General features: G+C 36.2%; 1 protein-coding gene across 1 annotated transcript; it reads left to right on the forward strand.

Moving 5' to 3' along the window:
- Positions 1 to 4,816: 4,816 nt before the first annotated feature.
- Positions 4,817 to 15,987, forward strand: LOC137006778 (solute carrier family 22 member 7-like). Its single transcript, XM_067367820.1, has 11 exons — positions 4,817 to 4,886; positions 6,098 to 6,491; positions 6,596 to 6,699; positions 6,842 to 6,996; positions 8,655 to 8,823; positions 9,397 to 9,520; positions 9,620 to 9,729; positions 9,835 to 10,049; positions 14,931 to 15,039; positions 15,124 to 15,330; positions 15,453 to 15,987. The coding sequence occupies exons 2-11, from the start codon at positions 6,111 to 6,113 to the stop codon at positions 15,532 to 15,534; spliced, it is 1,656 nt and encodes a 551-aa protein (XP_067223921.1). The 5' UTR covers positions 4,817 to 4,886; positions 6,098 to 6,110; the 3' UTR covers positions 15,535 to 15,987.
- The last annotated feature ends 1,795 nt before the right edge of the window (positions 15,988 to 17,782 follow it).

Raw genomic sequence — 17,782 nt, forward strand, 5'->3', positions numbered from 1 at the left:
CCTTCTAATGTTCGACACTCGACACGGTGTAATGTTGCCAGAAAATCCACCATCTGATCTGGGGGCAACTGAACTAGATATCACCTCCCCATCCAGACAACCCCTTACAACTTTAGGATGAGAGATTTGAAATGAATTCGTGTACTGACATACAAATCTCTTATATATAGCCTATATTAGTCTAGGAAGTCTCGTTTAGACTGCAAGTCTTCGTTTAAACGGCTTTGAGGAGTTTTTTTTTTATTCTGCCACCTTGTGGCAACCTTATTGCAAAGCGCTTTTACATACCAGAAGTATAGAAGTAAAATAATGCCATATGTTTTTGAAACAAAAAGCATGTTGAATTGCACTACTTGAAAAAAATATGCTTTGCATTAATCGTGCTTACATTTTAATTCACTGAATTTTTAGGGCTTGCATTTTTATAGGCTGAAATTCAACATGGTTGTATATTTAAGCTTTAAATGTTTCAATTCAAAACATTTCACCCACATTTGTCAGACTGTAAGAAGAACCAACCTTAAAACTGAGGTCCTGACTTGCTCTGGTCGATAATTGCCACTTTAATTAGTAATTTAACCTCATTAATTCAGGTGGTAGCACATTCTGATAAGTGTGGTTCTGAAGAAATTTTATCAGCGAGATGGTGAAAAAGCGTTAATATCTTTTCTATGACCACCCACTGCTGCTACCACCAATGGCAGAAATAAGTGCAGTTAGAATAACAGAATGTGTAAGAGCATTCCTCTAGTGTGACTATACTGTATTGCAAAACAGGTGGTAGCTCATTCTGAGGGATATTTTAAGCCACTCAGGATGTGCTGCCGGTCTATTTGGACCCATTTTAATGTGGCTTTTCAAAGCAGTAGCATCTCATGGCCAAACCTTGGCTCACTAGCGAAGCTACAGTAAGCAGGCCCGAGCCAGGCTGTAACATGGATGGAAGAAACTTGATTGTCATTGGAAGATGCTTTATTAGGCCAGCAGGGGGTGCTCATTCCCTGGCCTGTATAGCTCCTAAAGTCAGAGTGCAGTAATGGGGGCACTAGACAGTAAGAAGAACCAACCTTCAAACCGAGGTACTGACTTGCTCTGGTCGTTAATTGCCACTTTAATTAGTAATTTGTCCTCATTAATTAAGGTGGTATCACATTCTGGTAAGAGTGGTTTCACTACAGTAGCTGTAGGATTGCCAAATGACTAAAGAAATGTTATCAGGAAGCAAAATTGGAGAGAGAAGGCAGACGGGATCCGGAAAAGTCCATGAGGCAGGACTCGAACCCAGTGTGGCCCAACTCAGCTTGGCTCTGGAGGTATGGAGGATGAAATTTTGACCGGGTGTATCTCAGGAAGGAAGCCGAGTTGGAGCCAGACTCCCGGCATGAGGGGGTACCCAAGTAACCCCCCATTCCGGGAGTCCGGAGCCCCAACCCAGCTTGGTTCCTGAGTTGCACCAGGTCAAATTCCCACAGGAAATGACAGCTGTAACTTACCTGATAGGGCCCCTGTAAGCAGTCTGTGCACAGCCCATTTCAAGCCCAATAATACATAATTAATGTTGTAATGTATATTGTTTTCTGTGTGACGTACTGTAGTTTTTATGTCATAAAAGTACTGTAATTAAGAAATAAGGACCATCCATGGACAGCCTACAGGGGCCCTGTTGAATAGGTTACAGCTAGGGCTCTAAGCCTGAAAACAGCATCCCAGCTGTAACCCCCTGTAAGCAGTCTGTGGACAGTTTTGTAGAATCCCTAATTCGGCCCCAAACTTTACAGAAAGTCACGTCACATGCCCCTGGGCATCACACCGACAGTTATAGCCGCTACGATGGATCTATACATAAAAGGTCACTGGTTTGCCCTGAGCGGTCACTCAGCAGACTCTGCCTGTGCCCATCGGCAATGCTGACACAAATTTGCATGATAAAAAGGCAAGAAAAATGAAAGAGCCAAAAATCACCAAAAGCACACCAACGTAAGCACCCCAGGGGGCGGTAGTGTGTACTTTGTTTGTACTTAGGCACTTTGTGGACAAAGTGATGAAGAATAGGCAGTAAGGGGACCAAATAGGCACTTTGTGGAAAAATAGGCAGTTAGGGTACACAGTAGGCTACTCGTGGATGAGAGGAAGACTATGCTGTAGAATAGGCAGTCAGGGGACAAAATAGGCGCTCCACGGAGATGCGATGATGAACATTAAACTGTTAGGGGGATACTATAGGCAAAACGAGGACATAGGGGTTCAGGGGACACGTGACGGTAGGACCTTTGTGGTAAGTCTTTTATGCTCACCAAGACTGCATTTATTTGTTCAAAAATACACTAAAACAGTAATATTGTGAAATGTTACTACAATTTAAAATAACTGTTTTCTATATGAATATATTTTACATTTTAATTTATTCCTGTGATTGTAAAGCTGAATTTTCAGACATTACTTAATATAATTGCCTTTACTGTTACTTTTGATAAGTACTAATTTCTTAAAAAAAAATTCTTACTGACCCCTAACTTTTATGGTAGAGTGTGTGTATTCCTCACAAATAGATACTGATTCAAGCTGCATGCATCATCTAATTTTAGGCCAATGGTCAATAATAGTGAATTTGAGAACACTATGTAATCGCACCAGATCTCTGTGTCCCTCAAACTGGTTCAAGGATAAAGGGCAGAAATTAGTTGGATCTGTTAGACTTTTTTAACCAACAATTAAAATGGTCATTTTAAAGTCTAATCTCTGGACAGAACAACCTATTCAAGCACAAACAGCTGTTAAGATGAGATTGGGGCATATAGAAACTTTTAGACATGTTTGGGTTCCATCTGCATGATTGTGACTAATTGAACCTTCTCCAGGAGATTGATTGACAGGTGATCTAATCAATCATAACGCCAAATCTGCCATTTTGTCTGACAAAGCAGTCAGGGGTTAGTAGATTAATATAATTATAATGAATTTGTTAATCATCTTGGGACAAATGTATCTTTTAAAGAATATTTAAAACTCATTCATTGTATCTCACCGAAACTACTAATCTTAAAAAAACGAAAAGATGTATAATCCTGTAATTGGTTCTCTTCCTACTCTGACTGTTGGAGCCCTTTCCATTAGGGATAAAATTTTTTTTAATAATATGTATATCAGAAGAATATTAACCAAAGGAAGTGCTTCACCTAAGGCAATGGTGAAGTGGAAATAGAATTATCACTCCCTTGTTTTTCAGAATTTGTGGTCAGATATAAATAAATATGTAATTCCTAATAAAGTCAAAGAAAGTCACTTTAAAATAATAAACAGATACTATCCATGTAACAATGTTATTAGTAAATTTTAAGAAGAGCTTTTGCCATTATGCAGTTTTTGTAAAGAAGAAACTGAAACAATTGTACACTTATTTTTCAGTTGTAATTATACAAAATTATTTTAAAAGTTTCTTTGTTTCTTTTTGAGTTATTTTACAAGTTTGTCACTATAACTGATGTAATGGTCTTATTTATGGCTTGAGATACTGGTTTATTGGAATTGGATAATATACTTCTTATTCTATTAAAAAACTTTAAAAAACTTCTTATTCTATTAGGGAAATATCTTAAGCTGTAAAGACATCTAAGCTGTTGAAAAGGATACTTGATGTATTAGAAACATGACTGATTTATGATATAAGATGCAGAATTTTGATTTTATTGTTTTACAGATGCAGAAATTTCTTTGTATTCCCCAATTGTTATCTCAAAAAAAAAAAAAAAATATATATATATATATATATATATATATATATATATATATATATATATATATATATATATATATGTAAGCAGTCTGTGGACAGCCCATTTTAAGGCTAATAATGCATAATTAATGTTGTAATGTACACCAGTGTGTTTCCTGTGTGATGTACAGTAGGGTTTCCCTCATTACAATACTGTAATTATGAAATATGCACCGTCCACAGACAGCCTAGAGGGGCCCTGTCGGTTCACGAGCCGCTTGATCTGAGGCGCTACAGCTATCTGTCACGACACATTAAAGAGCCACAAAACAGTATTTATTGTTTAGATTTCCTTAAAAATTACTAATTAATATCATATCAAAAGTAACCTGCACTGTCTTGTCTGTCGACGCGTTGTCAGTGTCCTCTTTGCTCCGCGATGTATTTTTCAGTGCGTGAGAACATCATGTTTTTGCTATGAGAGCGGCATGTCTTGTCCGATGTTACAACAGGAACTAAAGGGGGCAGGTCTTTGCGAATGGTCAATTGAGAACTGAGATTAATAAGTCTTTTGTATAGTCAAACATGGGATCACCGATTAATTGGTCAGTTCATGTTGCTGAAGTAGTTTTGTGTAATAATTTGATTGTATAATACCTGTCAGTGGTCATTACAGTAATTGCAAGTTAACTGCTCGTCATCATACTCCTGTCTGATTATTCTGATTAGGATTTCAGTATGAAAGGTTTCTACAGCGAATCCCTGTAGTGAAATGTCTCTCTCCATTTCCTCTGAGGATTTTACAGCAAAAGCTCTGATGCTAAACACTGATTGTGCCTGGTGTTGTAATCATGTAATCAGTATAGCAGAGACATTGTACTGTGCATTATACAGTATAGGGGAAACAGATGGATGAAGAAATGCTTGAAAAAAGTTAATCAACAGCCAAAAACAGCATCTCTCGCTCTATGACTGAAGGAGGCAGAGAGGGAGGAAAGATGAAGTGTGTTTGGGGAGGGGCTTCATTTAGCCTTTATTTAAGAAGAAGTATTGTTCATTGTTGTGCTCCAGTATCCTCCTGTCTGTGTTTTGACTCTTCTTTTTTGAAGCTCTTCACCATCACGGCACTCTACAAAGATCATCCACATACTTCAATACTCAAGTTCAAGAAGAGGTGAGTCTTTTCCATCTTGGATTTTTTTTAACACTGGTGGAATAGTGTCATAGTGCTTTTAAAAGCACAAAATAGTGACTGACACATAATTTTTTATTCAGTGTGATCATTTAATTAATATAAAATCTACAGCTTCACAATGGACCATCTTTTTAAGTTAAGTTGATTAATGTATGGATTTTTATTTATTTATTTATTTGAGAGGATAAGCAACTGGGCAATCAAATCAGCAAAACCTAATACACATTTGCAGCATCCACCATTATAAATAATGGAATTAAACCATTTACATCAAGCAAGTACTACTCCAAAATACAATCAAATGTGTTATGTCCAGTTGGTGTGTGTCTCAACAGCTGTGCTCAGCATTCAAACAGAGTTCTGTACTCCCTGTGGTTCATTGCCTGCTATGAGGCTAATGTAGGGTGAAGGAATGGACTTAAAAAGAGTTCATGCTGCTTCACAGTGTTTTCAGAGTCCAACAACACAAGAAGTTTAATCAGAGCCCTTACAGAATCTTTGAAATGGTCTGTGATGTAGTTGTTTCACAAACAGCCTCAATGATTTACTAATGGATTTATGATAAACTTATCTAGTTTTTTTTTTCTAGTTTAGTTTGTCTAGTTCTAGTGATATAATTTTAGAATAGCCCTAGTCTATGATCCTTGCTTTGAATTGTTCTAAAAAAAAAAATCTATTAATAAATATTATTTCAAAAATATTTATTAATGTTATTATCACACACATATTTATATATAAATATACTCTACAGTTCAAACGTTTTGGGTTGGTGAATTTTTTTATGTTTTTGTTAAATGTCTCTATAACTGTTTATAAGATATAATTAATTCCTGTGATGACGAAGCTGAATTTTCTGCACCATTGCTCCAGTCTTCAGTGTCACATGATCCTTCAGAAATCGTTCTAATATGCTAATTTGATGTTTAAGAAACATTTCTTATTATCAGTGTTGAAAATATTGTGCTGTTTGATATTTTTGTAGAAACCATGATACATTTTTTCATTCTTTGATGAATAGAAATGTCAATAGAACTGTATTTATTTGCAATAGAAATATTGTAAGTGTCTTTACTATTACTTTTGATCAATTTAATGCAGTCTTGCTGAATAAAAGTATTAATTTCCAAACTTTTGAATGGTAATGAAAATGAACCATGTTGATATATCATGTTGATGTTTTATTGTCTGAGATTCCAGGTGACAATGAAGTTTGACAACATTCTGGACGAGGCAGATGGGTTTGGCCGTTACCAGATTGCGCTGATCTTACTGCTGTTCATACCTCGCATCACTATCCCATGTCACTTCCTGCTGAACAATTTTATCGCCGCCATCCCATCTCACCACTGTGACATCAGCTCTCTGGATGCTGACGGGATCCTTGGGAATCTGAGTCGAGAAGAGAGACTGACTGTCAGTGTTCCTGCACAGGAAGACGGGACTCCGGCTTCCTGTCACATGTTCTCCCATCCTCAGTTCCACCTGCTTATGAACTCCTCCAGCCCCTCAGAGGTTGCTGTAGTCCAGTGTCAGAATGGATGGGAGTATGACAACAGCACATTCATCAGCACTCTCGCCACACATGTAAAGTCTCATTAAAATGTATCATGTAGTTTCTTCTCCGCCCTCTCACCACTCACAGTTTTTTTTTCTTTTCTGTTTCTCTCTCTCTTTAATTCATCAAACAGTTTGATTTAGTTTGTGACAAGAGGGGACTGGCTAAAGCATCAGCCACCATATTTTTTTTGGGCGTCATGGCTGGAGCTGTGTTCTTTGGAGTGCTCTGTGACAAGTAAAACACCAATATCCTCTATTAAGAATCTTTCAGCAGTGTGATATAGTAACACAGAGAGATAGTTTAATGAAACTTATCATATTATGAATGCAGTATTAATGCACTGAAGGGTCATTGCTCATCTATGTGTTGTTTTCAGGTATGGCCGTAGAAGCATGCTGCTGGTGTCCTATGTGTTATCTATAGTGTTTAGTGTTGCTAGCGCTTTCTCAAGCAACTACATCATGTTTGCTGCCTTCCACTTTCTGACTGGATTGGCACTGACAGGAATCACAAACATATCAGTTGTGCTCAGTAAGTTTTTTCTGAAACCTAACTGACTTAATTCTTTGCTTTGTATTTTTTTTCTCTCCATTGTATTTTATCCTAGGACTCAGAGACATTACGCTGTTCAGTTTGAACACTTCCAAAATGAAAAGTGACCAGTCTTAGCAAGGACAATTACAGTAATTTATCGTATGAGAACAAAACTTGAACTGAATTGAGCTAGATGATGACACTATTGTCTTCTGTAGAGCTGCTTTAGCTCAATTTGTCTTATACTTGATTAAAGGTGCAGTAGGGGATCTGGAAAATGCTAACGTTAGCCTGCTAGCATTGAAAGCATACGATCCCACCCTCCCTGCAAATCGCTGTCCAAAGCCACGCATTCTCCAGAACACTTGAATGCACACACACACAGCTGCTCTCTGCAAAGCGTACCTAATGTCTCAAAGCACATAACATTATGATAATAATGAATGTAAACAACTTCGGTGTTCAATCATTTCGGTGTTGTTACTGTTGACATTGATATTGGATACACATAATTCTGAGTCTGAGGACATGAACAGCTCCGGTTACAACATCACAGGTTGTCGTTTCTTAGTTATGGTGTGAATGCAGCATAAGCTCATTGTTTTAAAGGAACTGTAAAAGGAGGCTGCTGTTTGTGCTCCATGATTGAGGTCTGTCTGTATAATCTGATGACATATGATGTCTGCACGAAGGGTATGTAAAAACATACGTTAATAGGCAGGTAGGACATTGTATTATTTAATTCGGTTTGAATTTAATAATCGGATGTACATTTTATATGGTCCTACACCTTCCACAGACAATATACACTGCCCTCCAAAAGTTTGGAAACGCCCTAGAAAAGTGGGGTTTTGGACAATATTGGCATGAATCCTTTTTAATTTGTGATAATTTTGCACCTGATAAGGGACAACACAAACTACGAACACATATTTTATTACATAAACAGTTTATACATAGAAAAAAACTCATCAAAATATCCACCATTAGCAGCTATCTGACCTAAACTGGGTTCTGATTGGTTCATTGTATTCTAAACTCAATTGTTGAAGCTATTAAGGTGTGCTGACCCAAAAAATCTGGGCCAAACCTGGGCCAAGTTTAAACCAGTAACCAGGCATCACAGCTGGCAATGAGGCATGTCTGACTTTGACATGTATATAATTTTTTATTATAATGTAATCAAAATGAAAATTATTATTGCTGGTCTTCAGTGATAATGTCAAGTTACTTTAATCTAATTTGCACCAAAAATGATAAGGACTTATGCTGATATTGTCCAAAACCACACTTTGCCAGGGGTGTTTCCAAGCTTTTGGAGGGCAGTGTAAATGTTTCTGTAGAGAATTACCTATTGCACCTTTATTATTATTATTATCATTATTTTACTGTGAAGCTGCTTTAAAACTATCTGTACTGTATATAAAGCACTATATAAAGGTGAAAAGGGGAATTACAAAGTTGCAGGTTTCTAAAAAAATAATTTCATTAAATATTAAGTATTTTAAAAATGTTTTATTAAAGAACATTATTCATCCACTTTCTCTTCTTGAAAAAATGTAGAATGTAGAATGTGTTCATTTTTGTAGAAATTTTTGTGAAATGTTTTTATAACATTTCTGATGTTTAATGATTACATTTGATCTGACCTGCAGGTATTGAGTGGGTGGACACTAAGCATCGTACATTTATGGGCGTGTTCGGCAGTATTTCCTGGAGTTTAGGCAACATGCTGCTGGCCGTTGTTGCCTATCTGGTCACTGATTGGAGGATGCTAATTATTACTGTCACTTCTCCTCTTCTTCTTGCTACAGCAACCTGGTGGTAAGGGAACACCATTATATGTTTTTATAGAAAAGTCTTCTTCACCCTCAGGGCCTGTTTGTAAGACCATGTCATGTTTTTCCTCAGTTGGAAAGTCTTTTTTTCATTTGTTCCTCTCACACACCACACCAGTAAATTTAACAATAGTAAAACTTGTGCAGTGCATCCATGAGCACCAGCACCTCTCATAGAAAATATCCCTTGTCTTCAAAGAGCAAAGATATATCATATATATTTCTGTTCTATCAACAAGAGCTGCCACTCCCATTGCGAATGACATAATTGAGTCTCTTTTTTTAATTTTATTTTTTACTATATTCTGAATTAAATGTTTAGTATTTCTATACTTATATACTGTAAATCAAAGTTTAAAATAAATTGTAATTTCAGTGATTATTGTTTTGGTTCATGACGTATAATATACATTTTTTTTATTATATATTAAACTCATATGCAGTACCTTTCAAAAATTAAAAAAAAAATAAATAAATAAAAACAAACAAACAAATAAATAAATAAATAAAAAGTTTGGAAAAATTGTGAAGAAAGAATGATTGATTTATACTTTAATAGGTTGATTCCTGAATCAGCGAGATGGCTAATAGCCAGTGGAAAGGCAGAAACAGCATACACGTATCTGCAAAAGTGTGCTACTTTTAACAAGAGACAAGATTTCACATCAAGAGTCAAGCTAGAGGTAAACAAGTTCTCATTTGCTCTATATGTTTGGCATCATTTAGATATTTGCAAAGAACTTATTTCAACAGTAACACCTTCCTTTCTTTTTCTTTCTCAGTCTCTGTCCACTGTAGCAACTATGGATCAACAGGATCACAGTTACACTTACTTAGACCTTGTGAAAACCCCAAAGCTGAGGAGACTCACACTCTTTTCCGGAATAGTGTGGTAGGTTTTTGTGTGTACTAATTTACATTTTAGAATTGAAGAAAGTGCCTCTATTTAGTGAATATGTGGAAGCAATGAGCTTGCATTCATCTTCCATTTTTGTAGGTATGGAGTTGCTTCTACGTACTACGGCATCAGCTTAAACATCACTGGCTTTGGGCTTAATCTGTACCTGACCCACTTCATTTACGCAGCCATAGAGGTACCGGCAAAAATCCTCATCTACTTTACTCTCGACAAGATCGGCCGTAGAGTCTCTCAGAGCGGGACACTGGTGCTCACTGGATTTTGCATACTCATCAACATCATCACACCTACAGGTTTGTAGATTAAATGTGGTGTTTCATTTTAAAGCAAAGAAGGCCATTAGTGCACTTTAAATCAGTGGTTCTAATAAAATTTAAGTTATAAGTCTTATAAAAAAAAGTTAGGATACCAAACACATATGTGCATCAGCTTTTAAAAGGGGTGAGAAAACATTTGTTGATGTCAAAAGCCATACAGCAAACTTTGCAACTTTTGATACAAATCATAGAATCTGGCCAAAACAGCAGATGCCGACATGAAATGATTGTCTATTCTTAAAAATCATGAACAAAATTATGCAGGAGCAGACTTAATTAAACAACTGTTGTCACGGTGCTCTGAGACTTGAGGTAGATCCAATTGCAGCTTTATTTAAGGATATCCAAAATCATTGTCATACATCCAGGCAATAGTCAAAATCCATAAACAGTCCACAAAAAACAAGAAACTAAAACCAACAGGGTGCTTAGACTTGCATGTGACAGTAAATTAAACCTCAGTGACAAATGACTGAAACAACCAGGTATAAGTAGACAGACACTAATGACATTTGTGAAAACACAGAGTATAATCAGAGTAATGAGTCCAGGACAAGGGATTAAAGGAAATGGAGTCCAATAAGGAAAAACAATAGTCCAGGTTGGAGTGCCCTCTGGTGGCTAAGCAAGGCACTCCAGCTAGTGATCATGACACCTGTTCACTCACAAGAATAGACATAGTTTATCATGACCACAGTTCTTTTTGTATGGTCAATTATTTGCTTTCAAAACCACTGAAATGCATATTTCAAGATATTTAGAAACCAAAAACTCAATAATTTCAGATATTGTCTGGTACATGCAGTTGGTAATTTTAATAAATTATAATGCTTAATTTTAAGGAAATTTTCTTTTTAAGGACAAATTTTACTGTTTTGGACCAGGCTGTGGATCCGACGTAAAATCCAGTCTTAAAAGGGGACCTATTATGCAAAATTCGCTTTTATAAGGTGATTGAACACAGATGTGTGTACACAGTGTGTGTAAACAACCAGCCTATAATGGTAAAAATCCACCCACTCCTTTTTCTATAATCCCCATAAATCATAAACGGTGTCTCCAAACTAGTGGTTCCAGATTTCCCACTACTCTTCTCTTACGTAAGAGTAGGGGGAAGCCCCGCCCACGACTGGTGACGGATCTGCCCTATTAGCTTAACTCCGCCCCTGAGTGAGCTGTACAGTTATTTCCTTGCCAGAGCATTTAGCAGCAACATTCAATTACGAAATGCATTCTTATTAAAGCTACTAAAGTTATTTAATCAAGAGCAGTGAGTGATTTTCTGTTTTTTTTTTGTTGTTTAATTCATATTAACAGCATATACAGCAGTAGGTACTGTATATTATGCTGCTGTCACTTTAATACACAGAGCTAATGTGATTTCTTTACTTACTGTTTATGTTCACAGACATAACCGATTATGTTTGTGAACTTTGTGTGTTTTTGACATAACCTTGTGTGTATTTGACAGTTTAAGTGCAATAAGACATGTAAGAGAAATCAGTTTAATACTCACAGGACATGCTGTCTGACAGCCAGCTTTCTATGCACTTGCTTCGTCTGTGTGCGCTCAGAAAACCATATATCAGAAGTTTAAACTGTTATGGCTTGAAAAACGCGCACAAATAATAAACTTTCATAATGTCGAAGAACTGCAATGTCACGTGAGCGTGGCCACGATAGAGATGATAAATCAAAACCAAACATATGTTTTGTTAGTTTTTGCAGTGTATCTGAAGCAGTCTCCACCTTTTCTGGAAAGTGAGGTGGGCACTGGGCAGAAGCAGCTCATTTGCATTTAAAGTTACATGCATGAAAACTGCATGTTTTTCCTGTCACATAAAATGGGCATTTACAACACACTGTAAAATGTAATTAGTTGAGTTTACTTAGAAAGCTTAATTAAACTGTGGGGTTTACTTAAAAAACTTAAGGAAACCGATTGCCTTAAATTTAGCAAGTAAGTTAACTCATCATTTTGAATTGATCAAACTAGCTACCGCACAGTACAGAGTACTTAGAAATCTTGAGTATTCACTGTAAAATGTTAGTTGAGTTTACTTAGAAAGCTTAATTAAACTGTTGGGTTTAGCTACCACACAGTACAGAGTACTTAGAAATTCAATTTTACAAATTGAGTACTTAGTTCAGTCATGTTAAAAATTAACATTATTTGTATTTATTAAACTGGAGATACTGTTGAAAATAATAAAGTTTGATGTCACCATCATGGTGGAAAGTGTTTGCTTTAGTTGGGCTCTTGACCTTGACTTTTAACATTAGTGTTTCTCTGGCTGTCGTAACTTAGTGTTTGTAAGACACAGCTGTTATGGTGGAAAAAAGCCAAGAAAAATGCTGGGATTGATCTGTTGGATCTTTCCTGTAGAGTTGTGACGTTCGCGAACGAACCGATTCTTTTGAACGGCTCATAAACATGAACGATGGGAGCCGAGTCGCGGCTGGAGGGGAGCCGTTCTTTCTGTCGTTCTTTTTTCCTATGCGTGCTTCACACAGATGCACACAAATGAGCTCCTCCGCGAGACAGAACAGTTATAGGGGGAGGGGCGCACCCAGCGCAGGCCAACCCTTTATAGCGTGATGATATTAGTTATTAGTTGTGCACGCATCCTTCACGTGAGTACTCCAGTGGAAAAAAACCCTGCGTTCCTCTGTCCTCTGCTTTGTATTTATTTACATTGCATTTTGTGTTCATTTAAAACTTGTTCTTTTAAAAACATTAAAAATGTTCTTTTGTGATACTGTTCTTGTATTGAAATTTTTCACTAAAAGCTGTTTTGCACAGACATTCATTGCAGCCCACTTTTTGTTCATTGACTTGAAGGGGCTGATGTCCTATTTGCAAAGTTTACAGTAGTAATAGTATGTAGTATGTAGACATTTCCATTTTATTTATTCTAATTTTATCTACTTTAAATATTTTTAGTTTTCTATTAAAATGTTCTTGTGTGATAACAATGTTCTTGTGTGGAAGTGTTTGTAGTAAAAGCTGTTTTGCACAGAAATTCATTGCAGCCGGCTTTGTTTTTGATGTTTATTTGTGAGTAGGTATTGTATGAATAACATAAGTCAACGTAGCTTTACACACACACACACACACACACACACACACATACACACTTTGTACTAAAGGTAAATCTAAAATAGTGATGTCACTGTCTAAGCAGAGGGATTTGTGCAACCCTATGGAATATAGTCCACACATGACAAATTAGGTAGTAATCAATATTTCAGAATAATTCAAACTCAGATATTGGTGTGTGAAATCCGAGTTTTAATTATTTGACTACAAATCTCACCTCATCATTCCTCCCAGTGATTATTTCCAGGATAAACTGAGATGCCCCCAAGCTGGCTTCTTAAAACTGACTAAATGTTTAAAAAGAGCCAAAAGAGCCGTTCTTTTGAACGGCTCTTTGAAAGGAACGGATCGCGAAGATCCGGATCCCCTCAAAGAGCCATAAATCCCATCACTACTTTCCTGATGATATCATTGAATACCCACAGATTTAATCCTGAGGTTTATACTTGATCAAAAGTGTGGTTTGTCATTAAAAACAAATAAGTATTTTTTTTAATAATCAAAACTATAGCAAGAGACAGAGCACTGTTGAAATCATATTTTTAATATATTAGTCAAAAAACATTTTGGACAATAGACACACAGAGACATCAAGAATCAGCGTGTAAATCTCAACAACGGTGACATGCTTCATGCTGCAATGCATGCTGGGAGCCATGGATGAGTTTTATACTATGATGGCTCCCAGCATGCATTGCATGTCACCATGGTTGAGATTTATACGCTGATTATTGATGTCTCTGTGTGTCTTAAAGTAGCCCAAAATGTTTTTTGACAAATATAATATAAAAAATATATGATCTCAACTGTGCTCAGTCTCTTGATCTAGTTTCAGCAATAAAATATTTATTTGTTTATAACAACAAAGCACACTTTTGATCAAGTACAATCCTTGGAATGAAATCTGTGGATTTTTGATGATGACATTCTAAGTACAGAACCAACAGATCAATCCCAGCATTTTTCTTGGCTTTTTTCCACCATAACAGCTGTGTCTTACAAACACTAAGTTACAACAGCCAGAGAAACACTAATGTTAAAAGTCAAGGTCAAGAGCCCAACTAAAGCAAACACTTTCCACCATGATGGTGACATCAAACTTTATTATTTTCAACAGTATCTCCAGTTTAATAAATAGAAATAAATGTATGGTCCATTGCTGCAACATTGAGTAAAAAATGCTTGAGAAAATTAAGGCAGTTTCTACATAATGTGAACAAGATTTTTAACATGACTGAACTAAGTACTCAATTTGTAAAATTGAATTTCTAAGTACTCTGTACTGTGTGGTAGCTAAACCCAACAGTTTAATTAAGCTTTCTAAGTAAACTCAACTAACATTTTACAGTGAATACTCAAGATTTCTAAGTACTCTGTACTGTGCGGTAGCTAGTTTGATCAATTCAAAATGATGAGTTAACTTACTTGCTAAATTTAAGGCAATCGGTTTCCTTAAGTTTTTTAAGTAAACCCCACAGTTTAATTAAGCTTTCTAAGTAAACTCAACTAATTACATTTTACAGTGCATGTTATAATAGATTATCTGTGGGGTATATTTAACTTCACAGACACATTCTGGGGACACCTGAGACTTATATTACATTTTGTAAAAAGGGCCATAATAGGTCTCCTTTAAAGAACCACTGCTTTGCCCAAAACAGTTTTGCCCATCTTTTATGAATGGCATAGTATGTGACATGTGATTTGGTTGTCTGATGATTTTCTCTGACCTCTTGTGTGGATGTCTGTGGGTTTAGAATACTGGACTTTTCGGACTGTGATTGCAGTGTTGGGTAAAGGACTTTCAGAAGCTTCGTTCACAACTGTGTTCCTGTACACCACTGAGCTCTATCCTACTGTCATGAGGTTAGAATTTACCATGTCCCTTTTCTAATTATTAAGCACACTGTGGTTGAAAATGCTTCTATTATCTCCCTTTCACGTCCATAGGCAGAATGGGCTTGGCTATACCAGTTTTATGGCACGTTTGGGTGCATCCATTTGTCCTCTCATCATGCTCTTAGAAGACGTGTGGACACTCCTCCCAGAGGTCATTTTCTGCACGATAGCCATCTTTTCTGGTCTCATCGCTTGGCTTCTCCCTGAAACTAACAATGCAAGATTGCCAGAAACCATAGAAGATATTGAAGAGACAAGGTATAAGAAAAAGGACAAAATGTTTTCAGCTTTTTTTGTATTGTTTTCTTATTCTGTTATTTTGTTTGCTGTAGTTTGTTTCACAATTCACAATAATTTGCTTTATTATTTATCTTTTACAGAAAGAAGCCTGTCTATTTCACAACAGAGGATCAGAGTAACGTCCCTTTAAAGTTGCGAATCTCTACAGACACAACGCATTGATATGCAAATCACTTCAAAAGCACAAATAGCCAAGCTGCCATAGTAACAAAGTCTCAGAAGCTGTACTTGACATCATATCCCACCTTTTGTATATAACCAGTTATTATATTCACCTATTGTGCTTTCTAGAATGAGGGGTTTCATACAGAGGCCGGAACTGAACTGACAGATTGGGATGAGAGGTGCTGCAACAATGTAAAATATGTAAAGAATAATGTGTTTTTTGAACATTCAAGAATGAAAACCTATTCTAGTAGACCACCGAAACAAAATCAAGACTTTGTAAAAGGGTGTAATGTGACCTCTTTAAGTCCATTTCCCAGCACACAGCACCATGGACAGCACCCCCAGCATTAGTATCTGTGTGACAGACAGCACCCTGGACAGCTCCACATTTACCTGAGTCAGACTTCTGTTAGTGAGCTGTGGAAGTGGCAACACTCCCCTGTAATTGACAACTGACACCAAAAACCAATACTCTCTCTCTCTATATATATATACATACAAAAAAATATGATTATAGAATGAGTAGAATGAGTAACTCTGGATGTGTCTCAATTTTTTCTATATATACATCCAATCAGAAACATTCAAATTTTTATAATTAGAAAAAGAATACTGTGTATCAATCAGTCTTCTACATAAATAAGGTGTCACATGTGTCATTAAAAAAAAAAAAAAAAGCTTTGTAAACATTTTTGCTCATTTTCTAAACTTTATAACAAGTGATAGAGAATTATAGAGAAAATACCTGAAAGCAAGCAGGCAGGCTATTTGTGCAACAATTTCACTGGCCAAACACGCATCCTACTGTATTATAGTTATATTTGTTTAATTAGATTGTATTTAATTTCATTGTTCCTGGCAGGGAGTGAGACTCGTGTTTCACACCTACAGCTTTCTGCATTTAAAAAGCTTTGATGAAGCTGTGCTGGACCTGATTAAAGGTGCGACTGAGAAACCAAAGACTGTTACTGAGTTTTTGAAATGAGCGCATGCGTAAGAACAACCCCCCTCCTTTCAAGGGAACGCCTCCCAAAACTTGTGCACGAGTATTGGAACAGGAGTGTTTACCACCGGCATTCGCTGTGTCGTGTTAGTGGATTCATTATGTCGGACTCACCACAGGTAACTCATAATCTGCAGTTGTTACTCCTGTCTCCTGACAAAAACATTGCATGCGGCGCGTGTGGAGTGTGGAAAGTTACCGGAGCGCGCAGCCGCGCTCGTCTCTCACAAGGAACGTAACGGCAGTGATTGACAAGCCAGAGTGCCAATCGTTCAGCGATGATCGTGTAAACGATTGGCTGATGTTTTTAAGGCACTACTTCGTGCACAGATGATGTATATTAATATTATTCTTTTCAGTGCACCTAATAAATAGTCTTTTATCAGTTAGTAAAGACAGTTTCAAGCAATATTGCAAAAATGTATAAAACAAAACATCCTCTTTACCACCTTTAATTTATGCAAGTTTCTGTTCTGTTCTAATAATGGTACTATGTCACAGAACCTCTAGATGGCAGTAGTGACAGAGAAAGAGATTTTATATGTGGCTTGCAGTGCTGTCATAAGAGATCACATTTACATTTAACTGGTGCTACATCATGGCCAAGAACTGTATAATGTACACTACCATTATTATTTTTTTTCTTTTATCATTATTATTATCATTTGAAAGAAATTCATACTTTTGTTCATGTGTTAAATTGATCAAAAGTGACAGTAAAGACTCTTACATTGTTAGGCCTACAAAAGAATTCTTTTGAATTTTCCATTTTCATGGGATCCATTATTAAGCAGCAAAAATATTAACATTTTTCAACACTTATAATTAATTATAATAATAGATGTTTTCTTGTGCACCAAATCAGCATATTAGAATGATTTCTGAAGGATCATGTGACACTGAAGATTGGAGTAATGATGCTGAAAATTCAGCTTTGCATCACAGAAATAAATTATATTTATTTTCAAATGAAAAACAGTTATTTTAATTTGAAATAATAATTCACAAAGTATTACTTGTTTTACTGTATATTTGATCAAATAAGTGTTTTGGTATGCATAAGAGACATTTTTCAAAAATATTACAAAATCTTGCAAAACCCAAACTTTTGAACGATAATGTATTCTTTCTTTTGTTTGTTTAGCATTTAAACAATGACAGCAAATTTCAGCTAGAAATCTCATTTCAAATTTAAACTGTAATAATTTAATATAATATAATAATTTTTTAAAGATCTGC

Source organism: Chanodichthys erythropterus, chromosome 18 (genome assembly GCF_024489055.1).
Source record: "Chanodichthys erythropterus isolate Z2021 chromosome 18, ASM2448905v1, whole genome shotgun sequence".
In the NCBI taxonomy this organism is placed as follows: Eukaryota; Metazoa; Chordata; class Actinopteri; order Cypriniformes; family Xenocyprididae; genus Chanodichthys; species Chanodichthys erythropterus.

What these genes read in the sequence shown, in the direction of transcription:
- LOC137006778 (XM_067367820.1), top strand. Translation starts at nt 6,111, where the DNA reads ATGAAGTTTGACAACATTCTGGACGAGGCAGATGGGTTTGGCCGTTAC. An exon ending in TCAGCACTCTCGCCACACAT is followed by an intron (nt 6,492 to 6,595) that starts GTAAAGTCTCAT and finishes TTCATCAAACAG; the next exon opens with TTTGATTTAGTTTGTGACAA. An exon ending in CATCAAGAGTCAAGCTAGAG is followed by an intron (nt 9,521 to 9,619) that starts GTAAACAAGTTC and finishes TTTCTTTCTCAG; the next exon opens with TCTCTGTCCACTGTAGCAAC.